General features: G+C 36.4%; 1 protein-coding gene across 2 annotated transcripts in view; it reads right to left on the reverse strand.

Annotated features, from left to right (window-relative positions):
- The window catches only part of gria2b (glutamate receptor, ionotropic, AMPA 2b), a 64,714-nt gene that overhangs the window by 6,689 nt on the left and 42,606 nt on the right, over positions 1–15,419 (reverse strand). For both annotated transcript variants that reach the window (XM_036127536.1, XM_036127535.1), the window contains exons 5-12: positions 14,447–14,500; positions 14,162–14,320; positions 12,883–13,050; positions 7,016–7,120; positions 5,438–5,545; positions 4,759–4,965; positions 4,148–4,515; positions 597–795 (exon numbers count right to left, since the gene is read on the reverse strand). In XM_036127536.1, the coding sequence (XP_035983429.1) occupies positions 597–795; positions 4,148–4,515; positions 4,759–4,965; positions 5,438–5,545; positions 7,016–7,120; positions 12,883–13,050; positions 14,162–14,320; positions 14,447–14,500 (1,368 nt within the window). The remainder of the gene's footprint in view (positions 1–596; positions 796–4,147; positions 4,516–4,758; positions 4,966–5,437; positions 5,546–7,015; positions 7,121–12,882; positions 13,051–14,161; positions 14,321–14,446; positions 14,501–15,419) is intronic.

A 15,419-nucleotide genomic window follows, 5' to 3' on the forward strand; every position in this document is an offset into this window, starting at 1 on the left:
CTAGTTGTGCCAACCTCAGCACTCTTTCAAACTTGTTCTGTCAAACCTGTTTGGAAAAGGGTGGAGTGTTTGGATGAGGATCAGAATTTAGTCATCAATTGGAAAATTACTATTCTATTTACATTCTTTTCTTTTTCTTTCTTCCTTTTTTAAATTTTACATGACTCCTTCATGTCAGAGATGGCTGATTTGGGTGATTTATCGACTCTACAGGCGTAGAACTTATCAGACCTGGGTGTGGCGAGAGAACTGAACCAAACCAGCATGGTTAATTAGTTAATTTTAGATCTTACAAGGGAGGCACATATGTATTGCTTCTTGTATTTACTTAGTTTATCTTTGATAATAACATTTATTTGACCGTCTGAAACATTAAAGTGTGACAAAAAAGCATAAGCATTAGAAATCTGTAAGGGGGGGGGGGGTAATACTGTTTCACTGAATAGTATACACAAACATCTGAGGTGTTTTTTTTGTTGTTGCTTTAAATGACTAGAGTGAAGACAAAAAAAAAAAAAAAACATTGGCAAAGGCATGCTGAAAATAGTGGTTTCCATGGCTACAGACAAAAGGAAAAAAAACTGAGCATCTCTTACCCTGAAAAACTCTTTAGTGGAGCCAGAGTCCAGAGTCCCATATGCTATCTCCGTCTGCTTGGCCAGATCCTCCGCACTTTCAATGGGAGAAACCATTCTCTCGACAGTCAGAAAGGCAGCCAGGTTAGCCGTGTAGGAGGAGATGATGATTAGAGTAAAGAACCACCAGACACCACCAACAATACGCCCAGACAGGGATCTATGGCACAAAAACAAAAACAACAGTTCTCAAACGATCACAATCAGTAATATCGTCTTCAATGTACAGATATAAAGCTACTGGACATTCAGGTGTCATTCAAGCTTGGGGCTTTTTTTAAAGGATGTCGGTTTAGCATTCATCTTTAATACACATTCATCAGAGTACAGAACAGCTGTGAGTCAGTGCACCAGTTGTTAAATCATACCTCAGTGTGTACCTCTACATTTTCATTCTTTCCTACTCGCATTTTATACCCATGAAATTAAGCCAAATTGATTTATTTACCATAACACTAAAGTAATTGCGCTGAAATACGGCGATAGTCAGGAAAAAACATCCAGCTCTCATATGCAATTGAATTGATTGTATATTATTATCTGAAACCTTTGCAGTACACTCCAGTCTGATTTATTCTGGGTCTGATTACTGACTGGGCCAGTTGACTCTCACCAAATATAATCAAAGCAAAATAACTCCAAGTGTAAAACAGCACCAGTCCCAGACTTATGTAGATCTGTCAAAAATGCAGAATTTGGCATTTAAACAAATAAAAATGAATTTTCTGTCTACCAACTAAATATGGCACTAGTGAGGTATAAAACTGACCAAAGTTCAAAAGTTTAAGCCTTTGAACTGCATGTTGTAAATTGGCAACACATTGTTGGGAAACATGCAACATTGATTTGGAGTCATGTTGACATCCTTCACATCATCAGGGCGTGATGTAAAGGGCATGTCAAGTCCCAGGTTGATTCATCTCTGGAGCGCACAACCCTAACCTCAATGCTCAGCAACAACACGACTCTCACAAGTTCTCAATACTACCAATGTTCAAAGTCATACTGAACTACTATTAATCATAAAGGAAATTTAAAGTATTTCTTTATCAATGTTGGCCCTGAAGTCAAACTCTGCAGCAATTGTAAATATCTTAAATTTCCAAATTGGAGTGCGGACAAAAATGTATCATGAATAAGGTTTTCTCCTCTAGCTACTATGTGAGAAATCATAGCTCAAGACAGGAGCTTGGACATACTGTATTATATATATATATATATATATATATATATATATATATATATATATATATATATATATATATATATATATATATATATATATGATAGATAGATAGATAGATAGATAGATAGATAGATAGATAGATAGATAGATAGATAGATAGATAGATAGATAGATAGATAGATAGATAGATAGATAGATATGGTCCTAAGATGCATTGGCTGATGCTGTCTTTTCTCTTAAGTATTACATTTTCATTGATAACTTTGATGTTTTAATGCAACAACAAAAGAAACAAGTTTTAATCTGGGACTTTAGTCTAGCTGTCATTATGTATCACTTATGGTAATGAAATATGAAACCATCACTGAGACTGATTCAAGCTACATAAATTAAGGTGTTGCAGGTCTTTGGTCTGCACATCCATCAGAGCCATTGAGTTGCCACGGTTCAAAAATGATTGCTTTAAAAATCCAGTTGTGCGTGTGTCTGTACCAATGGTGTTATTTCTATTGGCAATGAAAAGAAAAATCAGAATAGATACCAACTTGCTGATTTTATTTTATCATGGAAGCCTCATTTATCTGTCAATTTACCACATTGCCTTATTCATTAGTTTAAAACTAAATACATTTAGCAATGCAGCTAACAGTAGACTACAACTCTTTTTCCAAGATAAACTGGTTTGCAGGTGGAAATGTAAAATAAGGGACTGCCAGATATTCTCTCCTGAATAAAGGCTGTTTCAAAAATACAGTTGGTAAGCTGCACGCAGCAATACATCACAGACTTGTTATCAGTGCATCAACCCTCCAGACCACTCAGGTATTCTGGCTCCAACCTGCTCTGCAGAACCAGAACCAGAACCAGACATGGAGAAGCAGCATTTAGTTCCTACGCTCCACTTATCTGGAACAAACTCCCAGAAAACTGTAAAAGTGCTGAAAGCCTGAGTTCCTTTAAATCAAGATTAAAAACTCATTTGTTTAGGATTGCCTTTGACTGTTCTAGTTAAACTGGTTTACTGAAACATCATCAGTTCAAATTTGTAGTCCAACTGTTTTTAATGTTTGCTTTTAGTTTCTGTTTCCCATGTTTTATTTTTAATACATTTTATTCCAACTGCTTCTATTCTGTTTTATTTTCTTATATTTGAATCATATAAAGCTCTTTGCATTGTCTCTGTACTGAAATGTGCTATACAAATAAATTTGCCTTGCCATGTCTGGAAAACTACCAACTGCAGGCTGACAATAGGACCAGATGCTGGCGCTCTGGTTGAAAAGTTTACTTTGAAAAAATAAATAATTGTAAAAGAATTTGTTTTTTGTTCCACTAAATGATAAAGTTATTCCTACTTTATCATTTAGTGGTAAAGTAGCAGAAGTGCGAGCTCCATCCTTCATCTTTAACATACGCTACTCTTCCAGGACATGCAGCTCAATAAAGCACAATCCTGACAGGCAAGCCCTTCTGTTTTCTGATTGGATTGTAAAACCTATGATTGACAGGACATTAACCAATCAGCTGAGAAGAAGAAAATTCTGGTCAAAGTTTATACTTGTAAGTTGAACTTAACAACAGAGTTTTTCACGTATATTTTCATTTGTATCTGTAAACAGATCATTACAAAACTGTAGCTTCTGCAAATTTTCTTTTTAACTTTGTGTAGTTATTTTCTCCAAATACATTTATTTTTTACAGACACATACATTTCTATCTATGGATGCACAAAGATCAAATTCCCAGGCGTTTTGCTTTACACATGTGGAAAAATGTATTCACAACCACACATTCTGAGTGATAAGCACAAAATATAGATGACTGGAATTTGTGCCCATATATTAGTTCCTAGCCTTTACATAAAGGACTTTAACTCTGAAAAAGCACTTAAATAATTAAATTACTGCGAAAGATACGCCAAGTTAAGCAAATTATGAGGATAGAGCATATTCCTGAGACCCAGAGAACACTAGTTCAATTTGATCAGTAGTTATAGAAATACATTTAATTGAAGACTTGGCTTGAAAGTTAGATCTTTTCTTGTAGACAATCAATATATTATGCCCAGTCTTCACTTCTAGAAAGTACCATTTTTGATAAAAATCTTGGAGCTTTGATACATAATTACTTCAGTCACATTACACGTTTATTAGGGCAAAATTGGTTAAGTAAAAGTCAAAAGAAGAAAACACTTTTTTGATAATAACAGTAAGGTAAGCTGTATTAGTAAAAAATGAAACCCATTTACAAAGCAAATGAAAAGTTTTGATTTCCAGGTCATCCTTGTCTAATTAAATCATTGGCAGACTTGATTTTTTTGACCTACCTGGGAGAGATGTCACATCCTTGTCTCATGAAGGCTCCTAGCGAGAACCACAGGCTGTTAAATATGCCAAACTCGTTAGTCGATTCATTGGTCTGGATCTGCCCGTCCTCGTACTCCTCAGTGTGCCACTCATAGGGGCTGAAGCGGCTGACAAGAAACAGCACCACGCTGACGCCGATGTAGGCAAAAACGATGCACATCCAGATCTCATAAGCCAGCGGGTCCAAGAAAGAAAAGACTCCAGGTTTGGATTTCTGAGGCTTCTTGATCATGATGGAGATTCCCAGAGACATGAAGGGCTTAGAGAAGTCAATCACTTCCTCTCGCACCAACGTAATGGTCAAAGGGGCAACCGCAATATCTGCTTTCTGCAAACCAAAGGATAAAACGGCAGGAAAATTAGTCTTTGAATGCTACTACGGCGTCCAAACAATTATTGCAATTTTGCCAAAAGAGAGCACTGAATGGGTCAGATTAAAAATAATTCACCTTGAACTTTTTATTGAATATGCCTATTTTTCTAAGGACAGGGATGTAGCAATAAATGTAGGGTTACACTGGATCGTCTACTAGCACTCATTAGAGCCAGGAGGTAAGGCACCATAACTCACCCCATACACCAACTCTCCAACCATTCCATTCCAGATCTTGGTTTCGGCATCTCTGGCTCCGTACTTTCCATCGCCCACTATTTTCAGCTGGTACTTGAAGCCACAGTGCTTGGCTATCTCTGCAGCCAGATCAACACAGTAACCCTCGTAGCGCTCATTGTCCACAAAAAGGTCAGCGTTCTTTTTCAGCATGACATACGGAGCTTCCTGAAGGACGAGAACGAGTCTGAATTACAATGAGAAAAACAGCTTCACAGATAAAACATTCACCTCAGGCTTAACATTCAGCCTCGCAGCCTTTTCATTCAACCCGGTCAGAGGGAAATATGTTGTCTAACTATCGCGATCCTGAACGTTGCTTGTCTTTATGTTAATATGTCAGCTTTATGTTTGTTCTGTTTTTAAGTTCAACATTTAATTCTGTGCATATTTGTTCATTTTTCTTGCAGATCAGTTTTAAGCTCTCGCTTCTTCTCCACATACCTGTCTCCCATTTCTATTGACTCTCATCCGTTCAGTTCAAGTTCCTTCCTCATTGGTACCCTTGACTATTTTGAATTTTCTTTCATTATGGTATGTTTTTTGACTGAGTTCATTGAGTCCTGTTTTTCATTTACATTGTAAGACCAGGCAGAAGGCATTATATAAACTTATATCATATAAAGTAAATAAATATTACCAAGATGGTGGTGACAATAACTGTTTTGTTTTCCATTCCCGTGGTGTCATTGGTGAAGACATCTGATTTGGTCACAGCCATTTTGTCGACTTCATTCCAGTATCCAATCTGTAAGGAGAAAATATAACAGTAACAGTAAGTAAAAACATTAATTACTAATGATGCTTGGGATCAAAATGTTAATTGTTATTGTGTAAAAAACAGAATTCAAATTTATCGAGACAACAATGAATTCAAATGGATGATGTTGGCAAACATATATTTTTTCCTGTGTTGGTTGCATAAGAGCATCAATTAACTCAATACATCTTAAAATATTACAAAATTGAGTTATTGTGTAAAATCAGCAGCATAGTTGCACCACTTTATGTAACTGCGTACTAAAGAAGCCTAAATATTAACGGGTGAGTTTTGCTCCATAAAACTTACAACTCAGTTGTTGTGCTCCGATTAAACATAGGGACAGATTTATTGCCAAAGATGAGACTGATGCCTATAAGTTTTTATCACTTTTATTGTTATCCTAATGAATGCTACAAATAACTATGAAAAGATTTGAAGTCCCTATCGCTAGTACATCCCCGCTAAAATGCCATATTTCTGTGATGTAAAATTCATTCTAAAATATGTTGCACCTTTGATGTAACATATATCCTGAGCAGGTAAACTGAAAACACCTAAAATCAATGACAGGGAATCTAATAAATATGAATAAAATTGACTGCCAAGAGGCTGGTGGAAACTCTCAAAAAGCTGCAGGAATTTGTGACACATTCTGGTTGTGACTACGGTCTGGATTAAAACACAGGGTTGATGGCAGAAGACTTTTTTCCCAAAGGAAACATTTAGGTCTTGCTGATACGTTTGATGGAAAAACTTCAAATTTTTGGCCACAAACTCTAAATAAAAGTTTATTGGGGGAAAAAAAAAGCTTCATGGCACATCACCAAAAGAACACCTCACTCTCAGTGAAACATGGTGATGGCCGCATCATGATCTGGTTACATTTTTCTCCAAATCAAACCGGGGACTTTGTAAATGTGAACAGTCCCAATACCAGTTGGTTTCAGCAAGAAACATTAGCAGGGATTTCCCTTTCCAACATCACAGGGAGCCTGTTCACCTTTCAAAACCAACAACAGAACGGCTTCACCTGGAATTATCTAGTCAATCTGACCGGCATGGAGAACTGTTGCCAGGTAGAGTCTGCAAATATTACTATGTGAAGGTGTGCTGAGCTCACAAAGTCTCACCAGAGAAAACTGAATGTTGAAATTTAATCAAAAGTTGTTGTTTTTTTATTTTGTTTATATTTTAAATGAAATAAACATATTCATCAGTGTTGACTTGTACAGTATGTATGGGATGGGAAGTAAAAAAAATTTTCAAATTATTTTGGATGTTTTTTTTTTTTCTGTCACAAGAATCTGTAATTTTAACCAATGTGTGTGTATTTTATACACATTGCATTCAAGTACCAGCAACACTTAAAAACATTTAAAAACACAAAGAAGTAACACAAAGAGACAGCTCTGGTATAACTCTGTTCCTTCTTAAGAGGATTTCTCAGTCACTTACCTTAACGGGACCATTACTCTTTAACTCCATTATATTCACTGAATAATTGACTCTCTTGCCATGTTGATCAAACTGAATATTTCCAGAAAGGCCTTCCACGCGGACCTGGTGGACACAAAGTGAGACTTTTTTTTTTAACATTAATCCTCTTTAGCTGATTTTACAAATTCCAAAAAAAGGTAAAAAACAAAGCAACTGGACTTGTTTTCCGTAGTTGAAGACGTTTCGCTTCCTCTCCCGGAAGCTTTCTCAATTCAAAAAGTCTGGAGTAATGATGAGTAACAAGCTTTATACCATACCAAACAAAGGCCTGTAATGGCTTAGATAACATGCAAATTCAACCGAAACAGGACCACCCCTTAGTAATGGGTGGTCGTTAAAGCCATTAAGCCAGCGGAATGGACCGAAACTGATTTTACAAACGTGTCACATCTTCAAAATTATCTTTTTCCAAGGGCTGCAAAGGAGAACGTACCAGTCCACATTTAAGACATCAGATACTTTGCTAAACTAAAGCTAAGGGCTCCCATTTAAGAAGAAGAAACCTGCAGAAGAACCAGGCTCAGCGTGAGCGCCGTCTGCCGCGACCGACTGGGTGTTTTAGAAGACTAGGCATTCACACAAAACCCAAAGAAGCAAGGAGTAGTTTTTATCATAAAATAAACTGTTAATGTCAGAAAGAGGTACAATTTATGGAATAAAAACTAAATACATATAAGTCTTCACAGGAGAGACGGGGTTAAACAGAAAAGCACGGTTAAGTGCATTGTCTACAGAAAGAGAACATGGGTCAGGTATTACTTCTATGAAGATAAAAAAGACCAACACATCAAAGCACCTCACAAATTATGAGGAAAACAAATCACCACATAGCTCTTTGAATGCCCTCCGGAGAAAAATGGTAAATAATCTGGGAAAGAGTCAATCAGAATAAGATCAAGTGACATTTTGATCAATAATCTAATTGAAAGCTCAACCTAATTTAAATGTTCCATGGTTTCAGAAACTTGGTAACTTTGCTTGTTGGAAAGCAGAAATATGATATTGGAGCATTTATCCTCTCCTTTGGGAAGTGAATATATGTCTTCGAATGATTTAGGTCCCTCGTATGTTATTTGATTTCTCTTTTTAATCTGAATCTGTGACAGTGAGATCATTTCTGGTCTGTTTTTTGTATTGCCACTGAATGGAAAAAGAAAAAAGGAAATTTATTGACACCACTTTAGGTATCAAACGCAATTTTTTATATTTGGTTTAACAGAATCCTTTGATTTTTTTATCTTAAAGAATAGCTCTCAGTAAAAACATTTAAATAATGCAAACTAAAAACCCCAGTCTTTGATCACTCTCTTTGTCTTTGAAGTAATTTCAGCTTTTGTGGGTGCGTAGCATTTTCTAAGGGAGAGCTGCTGTTACCACGGCAACAGGTCCTCACAGTAAGACTGGGGTTTATTGTTAACACATTTTGGCATCAAACAGCATGGGATGAATAATACTATGCATCTAGTTTCATTCTGACTTTGTCAACACCTCACCATTTCAGAAAAGATGGAATTGATAAGGAATTGATTCCTACATGTTTCACTTTGGGTTTTAGTTTAGTTTATCTATTTATTTCATTCAAAAATAATTTTAAAATTCATACACACAACACTAGCAAATCGATGCATCTTGAATGAAAAGGAGCAGACAGAAGAGCAATCTTATGATATCTGCCCCTTAACTTCTCTTACAATAATTGTGCATCAGTTATGTTACTTAATCTTTTTTTTACAGTATTTACATCCATCTTTTCTCAGTTATCCATATTTGCTGTAATTAAATTTTATAGTATTCAAAAATATTGTATAGCATCATTCAAACTCAACCCAAAAGTGCTTTACACAGAAACAAAAGAAAAAAAAATGTAAAACACAAAAACCTTTCTGCTTCAAAGACCATTTTATAGAAAAGAAACTAATGCTTAAATGCTAAATTTCTCTTAATAATTTAATATTATTGTTATTATTGATTATCAACTAGGTCACAAACCACTGACTAAACCACAACTAAATAAATTAGTCTAAAGTTTGTTTATTTAACTGATGCTTTAAAAGCTGATAGATTCATGACCAATATAACAATCAAGGTGCTTCTACAATGCTGACAAGAGCATTTGCTCTGCTTTACACACACACCAAAATTAATTACAATATAAACATAACCTACGTAAATACAAAATACTGGTATCAAATGATGATCGTATGGTAAATTATGATTTACTGAGGAAAATAAGCTATTGGAACCATCCAGGCCTCTGTGACATAAAAACATTGCCTCCTAAACTGGTTCTGCATCACTTCGTCAACAGCTGCCGTCAAGTGTTTAATTACATCCATGCAGAGGAAATCTGGCCTTAAGTTGTGAACTTTTTGTTTCTAAGCTCTTTAGAAATGGACTTACTGGTGTGTTCTGGGTGGTTTTCCTGCTGCAGGACCCAGGTGAGTTTAAGCTTAGGGTGACCAACAGATGAAACAGATGGAACTGGACTATCACACTACTGCCGCCTTGTTTGACCATTAGTAAAATTTAGTTTGAATAGCATGTTATAGTAAGTTTTTGTAATTTTATGTAACAGCCGTTTTGTTTCACCAGTCTTCTTATGGGCATCATCTGGATCAGCGGTCTGCTACCTGTGGCTCTTTGCACCTTCAGTTTTAAAAACTAAGACCAAAAATGCAGGGGGGGGGGGGGGGACACTTGGTCAATGTTTCTAAATGTAAACGTGATTTAAATTTGCTAGCTTTGGAATGCATTTAGTTCTCCAATATATGCATAACATTTCTAGAAAGATATAAAGTAATGGTGTATAGAATGAAGTATCTTTCTGTGTCAATAGGTTGCAAACAACTTGCTTTTTCATCATTTTGATGCCATTTGCCATAAAAATCAAATGTCCAATTGAAGAAAATGCATTAAACCTAAATATAAAAACACTGTTGGTTGAAATAATAAAAAACTGTTGATCTCTAATTAAAAACATGTAACATGTGATTTTGGCCTTAAACTCTCCCATGGAGGCCATCTTTGCTTAGTTAGTTTCTTACTGTTCAATCATGAACACAGATCTTAACTGAGGCATGCTGCGCCTGCAGAACTTCAGATATTGTTCTGGGCTCTGTTGTGACCTCCTGGACAAGTTGTCAGTGTGTTCTTGGAGTACTTTTGGCAGGCTGGCCACTCTTGGGAAGGTTGACCACCCTTCCACTGTTGTTCACTGGAGCCCCAAAGACTATGCCACACTGTGGATGTTGATGCTCAATTCCGATTTTCTGCAAAAATCAGATTTTTTTTGAGGTGGCTGGTCATACTGCTATTCAATGCTACCATCATCATATTGCTTTCTGAGCGGTTTAAGGCCACAACGCGACCCGCATGAGCAGACAGAGAGGGAGACGTCACAGTGCAGTGAACTGTTTGCGGAAGGAATGGTGAATGCAACTGTTTCTGGAAGTGTTTAATAAAGTCTTGTCTAAAAAAAAACTCAAAGAAAAGAAAAACAACCAACCATTTCAAACCATATCTCTTTTTTGTCCACATTTTAGACAAAGAAGACAGATTTAAAAAGGTTTGAAAGGGGTTTGAAGGAAGCCATCTACGTTAAAAGAGAAAAAACAACCTTAAACAGAGGAGGAGGCCTTAGGGTCCAACTTTAAAAAACTTATAATACAGCTATAGAATTAATTCCGGCCAATCATCACCTCAATTATCACCCTCATATGGGTGATCAAAACATTGTTCCTTTAAGCCAGGCCAATAACAACCCTGACGACTCCTCGTTACAGAGGAGTGGACCAGTTTTGGTTTAATCTGCTGCCTTAATGACTTTAACAACCTCCCATTACTAAGGGGTGGACCTGTTTCGGTTGAATTTGCATGTTGTCTAAATCATTACAAGGCCTTTGTTTGGCTGTAGTATAAAGTTTGATGCTCCACATTACTCCAGACTTTTTGAATTGGGAAAGCTTCCTGGAAAGGAAGCGAAAAGTCTTCAACTTCAGAAAACAAGTCCAGTTGCTTTGTTTTTACTTTTTTTTGGAAGAAAAGAAAAAGAAAAGCACATACCAGCCGGCATCTTTTCTAGTTACTATTAGAAAGCTGTTGAGCAAAGGTTGCCGACAATGATAAGACCACATCATAGTAAGACGAAATAAGGTAAGAAAAAAACAGCACAGCTTTTAACAATGCTTTTATATGGAGCACTAGCTGCTACTACTGTGTGTGGATGTGTAGTGAGAGACAGCAGTGTGATGTGAAAGACGGATAAATCTAATATTTTTGAGGGGTGAAAGGATCAGAATTGGGCCGTTCACACTGCCATGAAAAAGACGTATATAGGACACATGTGGGCAAAAAGATCGGATTTGGATCGCATTTCCCTGCAGTGTGAATGTAGCCTTAGAAATGTAACTCTTTTCAGAATGATAACTGTATTGTCATTGAAATTTAACCAAAATCATGGTTATTACATTTAATTCATAATTTAAGAAGAAGTAAATTTACTTTTTTCACATCAGACCAGAATGGCATTTCTTCATGAAAAAGTCAGGAACTACAAACAAAACATTTTCACATTTGTACATTTCATGCAGCAAAAAAAGCCTCATATTTTTACTGAGCACTTGCCTGATTTCTACATTTAATACAACCAAAAACATTTTCATTATAACATATTTCACTACCTTACAAGAGATTGTTATAGTCAGAGTAAAAATAAGTATATTCCCTTTTAATTTTAAACTTTAACAACTAATTCCATGTGGTTTTGCATATTCCAAGTCAGATTTAAATGATTATGAAACCAGATTGAAGTCCAGATTGTCTATATGTAAAAAAGGGAACTTTAGAAATGACTGACTGTACTATCTCTTTAACAAGATTATGGTCACAGCTGCAGTCGGTGCTTTTCTAAGTGTTAGAGTGAGTCAGAGATCTTCAGTCTGTGAGTCAGACATTTTCAACAAAAACTGCAAGAGGATGCTGTTCATCAGCTTAGATCGGCATATTTTCCAAAGTATCTGGAGTATCCTTCTTGTGCTTATCGATCTGTCAAGTAACGGGTACATTGGACCAGCAGTTCTATACAGTTGTCCTTACCACACCTTCACTTGTTCTTGGTTATCACCATTTCTCAGAAACCTGCCAGTATGCAGCATCAATGTCACAAATTTCAAGCTAGAGTACAGTTGATTTAAACTACATTACCCATAGAGCATTGGTGGTCGATGCATGTATGTGAACTAACCCTCAGCATGCACTGAATACAGCAGACACAAATGTGGTCGTGGTTGTAATGCCATGGCTTGTTCCACTCTGTTTCTGACTGGGAAGGATTTAGAGGATCAGGTGCACATGACAATAGAGGACAAATAACTGCTTAAAATTTAGGCACAGCAAATGAATGGAGGCACAGCAGGGCAGGTTTGACATGTGGTGGTAATTTCACATCACAAAAGCAGGAACAAGAGTTGATTGTTACTGGAAATAAAGCAGTAAATCGGTCTGAAATGACACTCTCAGTGGTACAAGGTGTGGGTGCCTAGTATAATGCATTAAAGCTTTACAATGCACTATTCGTGGTCCCATTAAATTAAATAAAGATAACCAGGACAGTATTTTACCCACTGTGAACTCCGGCTTGATATCCAAAAACATCTACAGGACCTATTTTATGTATCTATTTAATGAACATGATAGCATGACAGAGAGAACAAATGAGTAGACCTTTTTTTTTTAGGTATTCTTATTTATAAACCAACAAAATAACTCTCTGTCATCCCCTTCATTTTTGCTCAAGTCATGATAGGAACCTGTGGTGGAACTGTTACCTGTTTCAGGGCTCGTTCGATCTCCACTCCCTGAGCCCAAGGCACAGCGGGATTAGCTAGACAGTCGCCTGTGTTGGCCCTCCTAGTAAAGTCAATGCGCTGCTTGTGCAGGTATCTGAAGGCTTCTGTCATCACCTGTACCGCATCATAGGTCAACGCTGACGTGTACTAGAAGGGGGGAAATAGGACATGATTACTGCTTGCTTTACAAAATGTCCAATGTACAAGTCCAGTTGACCTAAGCCAATAAGGCTGGACTGTGGAAGGAAGTCCGAGAATCCATACAGAACCCATGGGTTCACAGGGAGAACAGTCTATCTAGAATGGCCCTGGCAGGGATTCAAACCCAAAACCCATTTGCTGCAGAACAGCAGTGCTGCCAACTCTGCCAGCATGCAGCCTGATAGGTAGCATAAAAAATGAAATAAAATCTCTGTCTCGACTGGAATTTATTAGCTTGGAACAACAGATAAAGACATTAGCAGAAATAAACTCTTAACAATGATGAGAACGTTAGAGCCGTTTTATTCTCTGAAATATAATTCTGTCAACTCCTCAGATTTATGCAGAACTAGATTTCATCCACTCTAGGTGTGTTTGTGTCGCAACATCATCAGAACCGACTGGTGTGCCGTGCTTTGAGTCATTTCACTTTATTATTAAATATCAAATCATGCTAAAAATAAAAGTCACATTGTGCATGACTTTATCACCTTGCCTATCCTCACATAATAGTCTCTGACAGTAATTTGGAACTGTGATACATTAATGGAGGTTGATGAAACGTGAAAGATTTAAGAGCAACAAAATATTCTCTTGTTAAGGTTTCATCATCCTAAAAAAATTAAGCACCTCCTGTTTATGATCTTGCCTACGTATTAATGTCCTAATTGGGAAGTACTTGTTTTTAATCCTAGTTTTATGCTTTTTGTTACGATCTATTATGTAGTAATAAATCAAGATTAAATCAAATCTCTTTTTTAAGATTTCTAAGAGTTTTTGCACCATGAACTTCTTTTGACTTAAATATCATTGTGGATTCCCATTTTTGATTTATTCATTATTACATTTTTCTGATGTTTGTGCTTTAGTTTAACTTACAAAAAGGTATTTGAAGTTATATGTGTATAAATCTGTAATATTTTTATTTGCTAGCGAACACCTTCTAAAAGTAGAGTTAAAAGATATTTTTTGTCCACAAATGCAGTTTATCAGGATGCTGTTAAAGCAATGCCAGATGAAATCAGATAAAGGGGCATATTTGCAGGCTGGAGCTCACCCTTATTTTGCTATCTGCTCCTGGATATTCCTTTTCTTCCAGGGCCTCCCACCGTTGGTCAAACTTTGAAACCAATGGATCATCGAAGTCAACAATCTGAAAGCCTGAAACGTTGGCTCCACCGTATTGAATTTTGGAAAGGTCTCCATCAACAAAACCCTGAAAGCAGAATGGAAATAAGTTGATCTGGGCTCAGTTTCTAAAAGTAAGTAAACAAAATAAACTATCTCAGTAATATATAGGTTGTGTATTTCACACAAACTGTTGAAAGCTGATTAAACTTACCAGATTAGCAATGATGTAGTGATAGCCTTTAACATGTCGGCCGATAGTGATGACCTGCAGGGTTATACAACAACATACAACAAATCATCTTATTACAATAACTGAATTATGCAATTATTCATTCATTTATTAAAATTAGTTTGATAAGTGGCAAAACACAGACATTACTTATTAAATAAAATAACTATTATTCCTGCATTTAGCCCTTCTAGCTGTAGCTAATCTTTTGATGTAAAACATTTAATCTGAAAATAATATATAGCTACAATAAACAAAATCAAGTTTCCAAATCCTGATGCATTATAGTTAATAAAAAAAAAAAAAAAACTTGCACACTCCCATCATTATGTATTTTATTTGACAACATGTGCTAACATTTGTAATATGTCCTACGTCACATGAAGCCGGGATATTATGATACGAAACACATTTTGTAAAACATCAGCTTCTGTCCCAGCTATAAAGTATGAAAGTATAAAGTACGTAAAATGCACTTAATTTATTGAACACATTTCTAGTCATGCTGACCACTCAAAGCACTTTACAATTTGGCCACATTCACCTAATCACACACAACAATACGCAGGTCAGTAGGCAACGTGGGGTTAAGTTCGTTGCCCAGGGGCACATTAACATGTGTCAGGGGGAAGCTGGAATCAAACCTACAACCTTTTGATTCCAAGACAACTGCTCCACCCACCGAGCCGCAGTCATCCCAAGGTGTTGAATAATTATTGGAACAATTACTTTGCTTTTGCAGCCACTTCTGTGGTTCATTGCTACCATATCAGATGCATAAAAGAACAGCATTAAAACATGAGGTAGATGGGCATGTTTTTGATTTCCTGAAGAAAAAAAATGTTTTGATCATTTGTTTAGTCAGAACTGACAGCAAGTCAGTCTTTAAATTCATTACTTTAAAAAAGCCTGGCTCCTTGTTACAATATTATAAAAAGATTTATTGTAGTTTCCA

This window comes from Fundulus heteroclitus, chromosome 23 (assembly GCF_011125445.2).
Source record: "Fundulus heteroclitus isolate FHET01 chromosome 23, MU-UCD_Fhet_4.1, whole genome shotgun sequence".
Lineage (NCBI taxonomy): Eukaryota > Metazoa > Chordata > Actinopteri > Cyprinodontiformes > Fundulidae > Fundulus > Fundulus heteroclitus.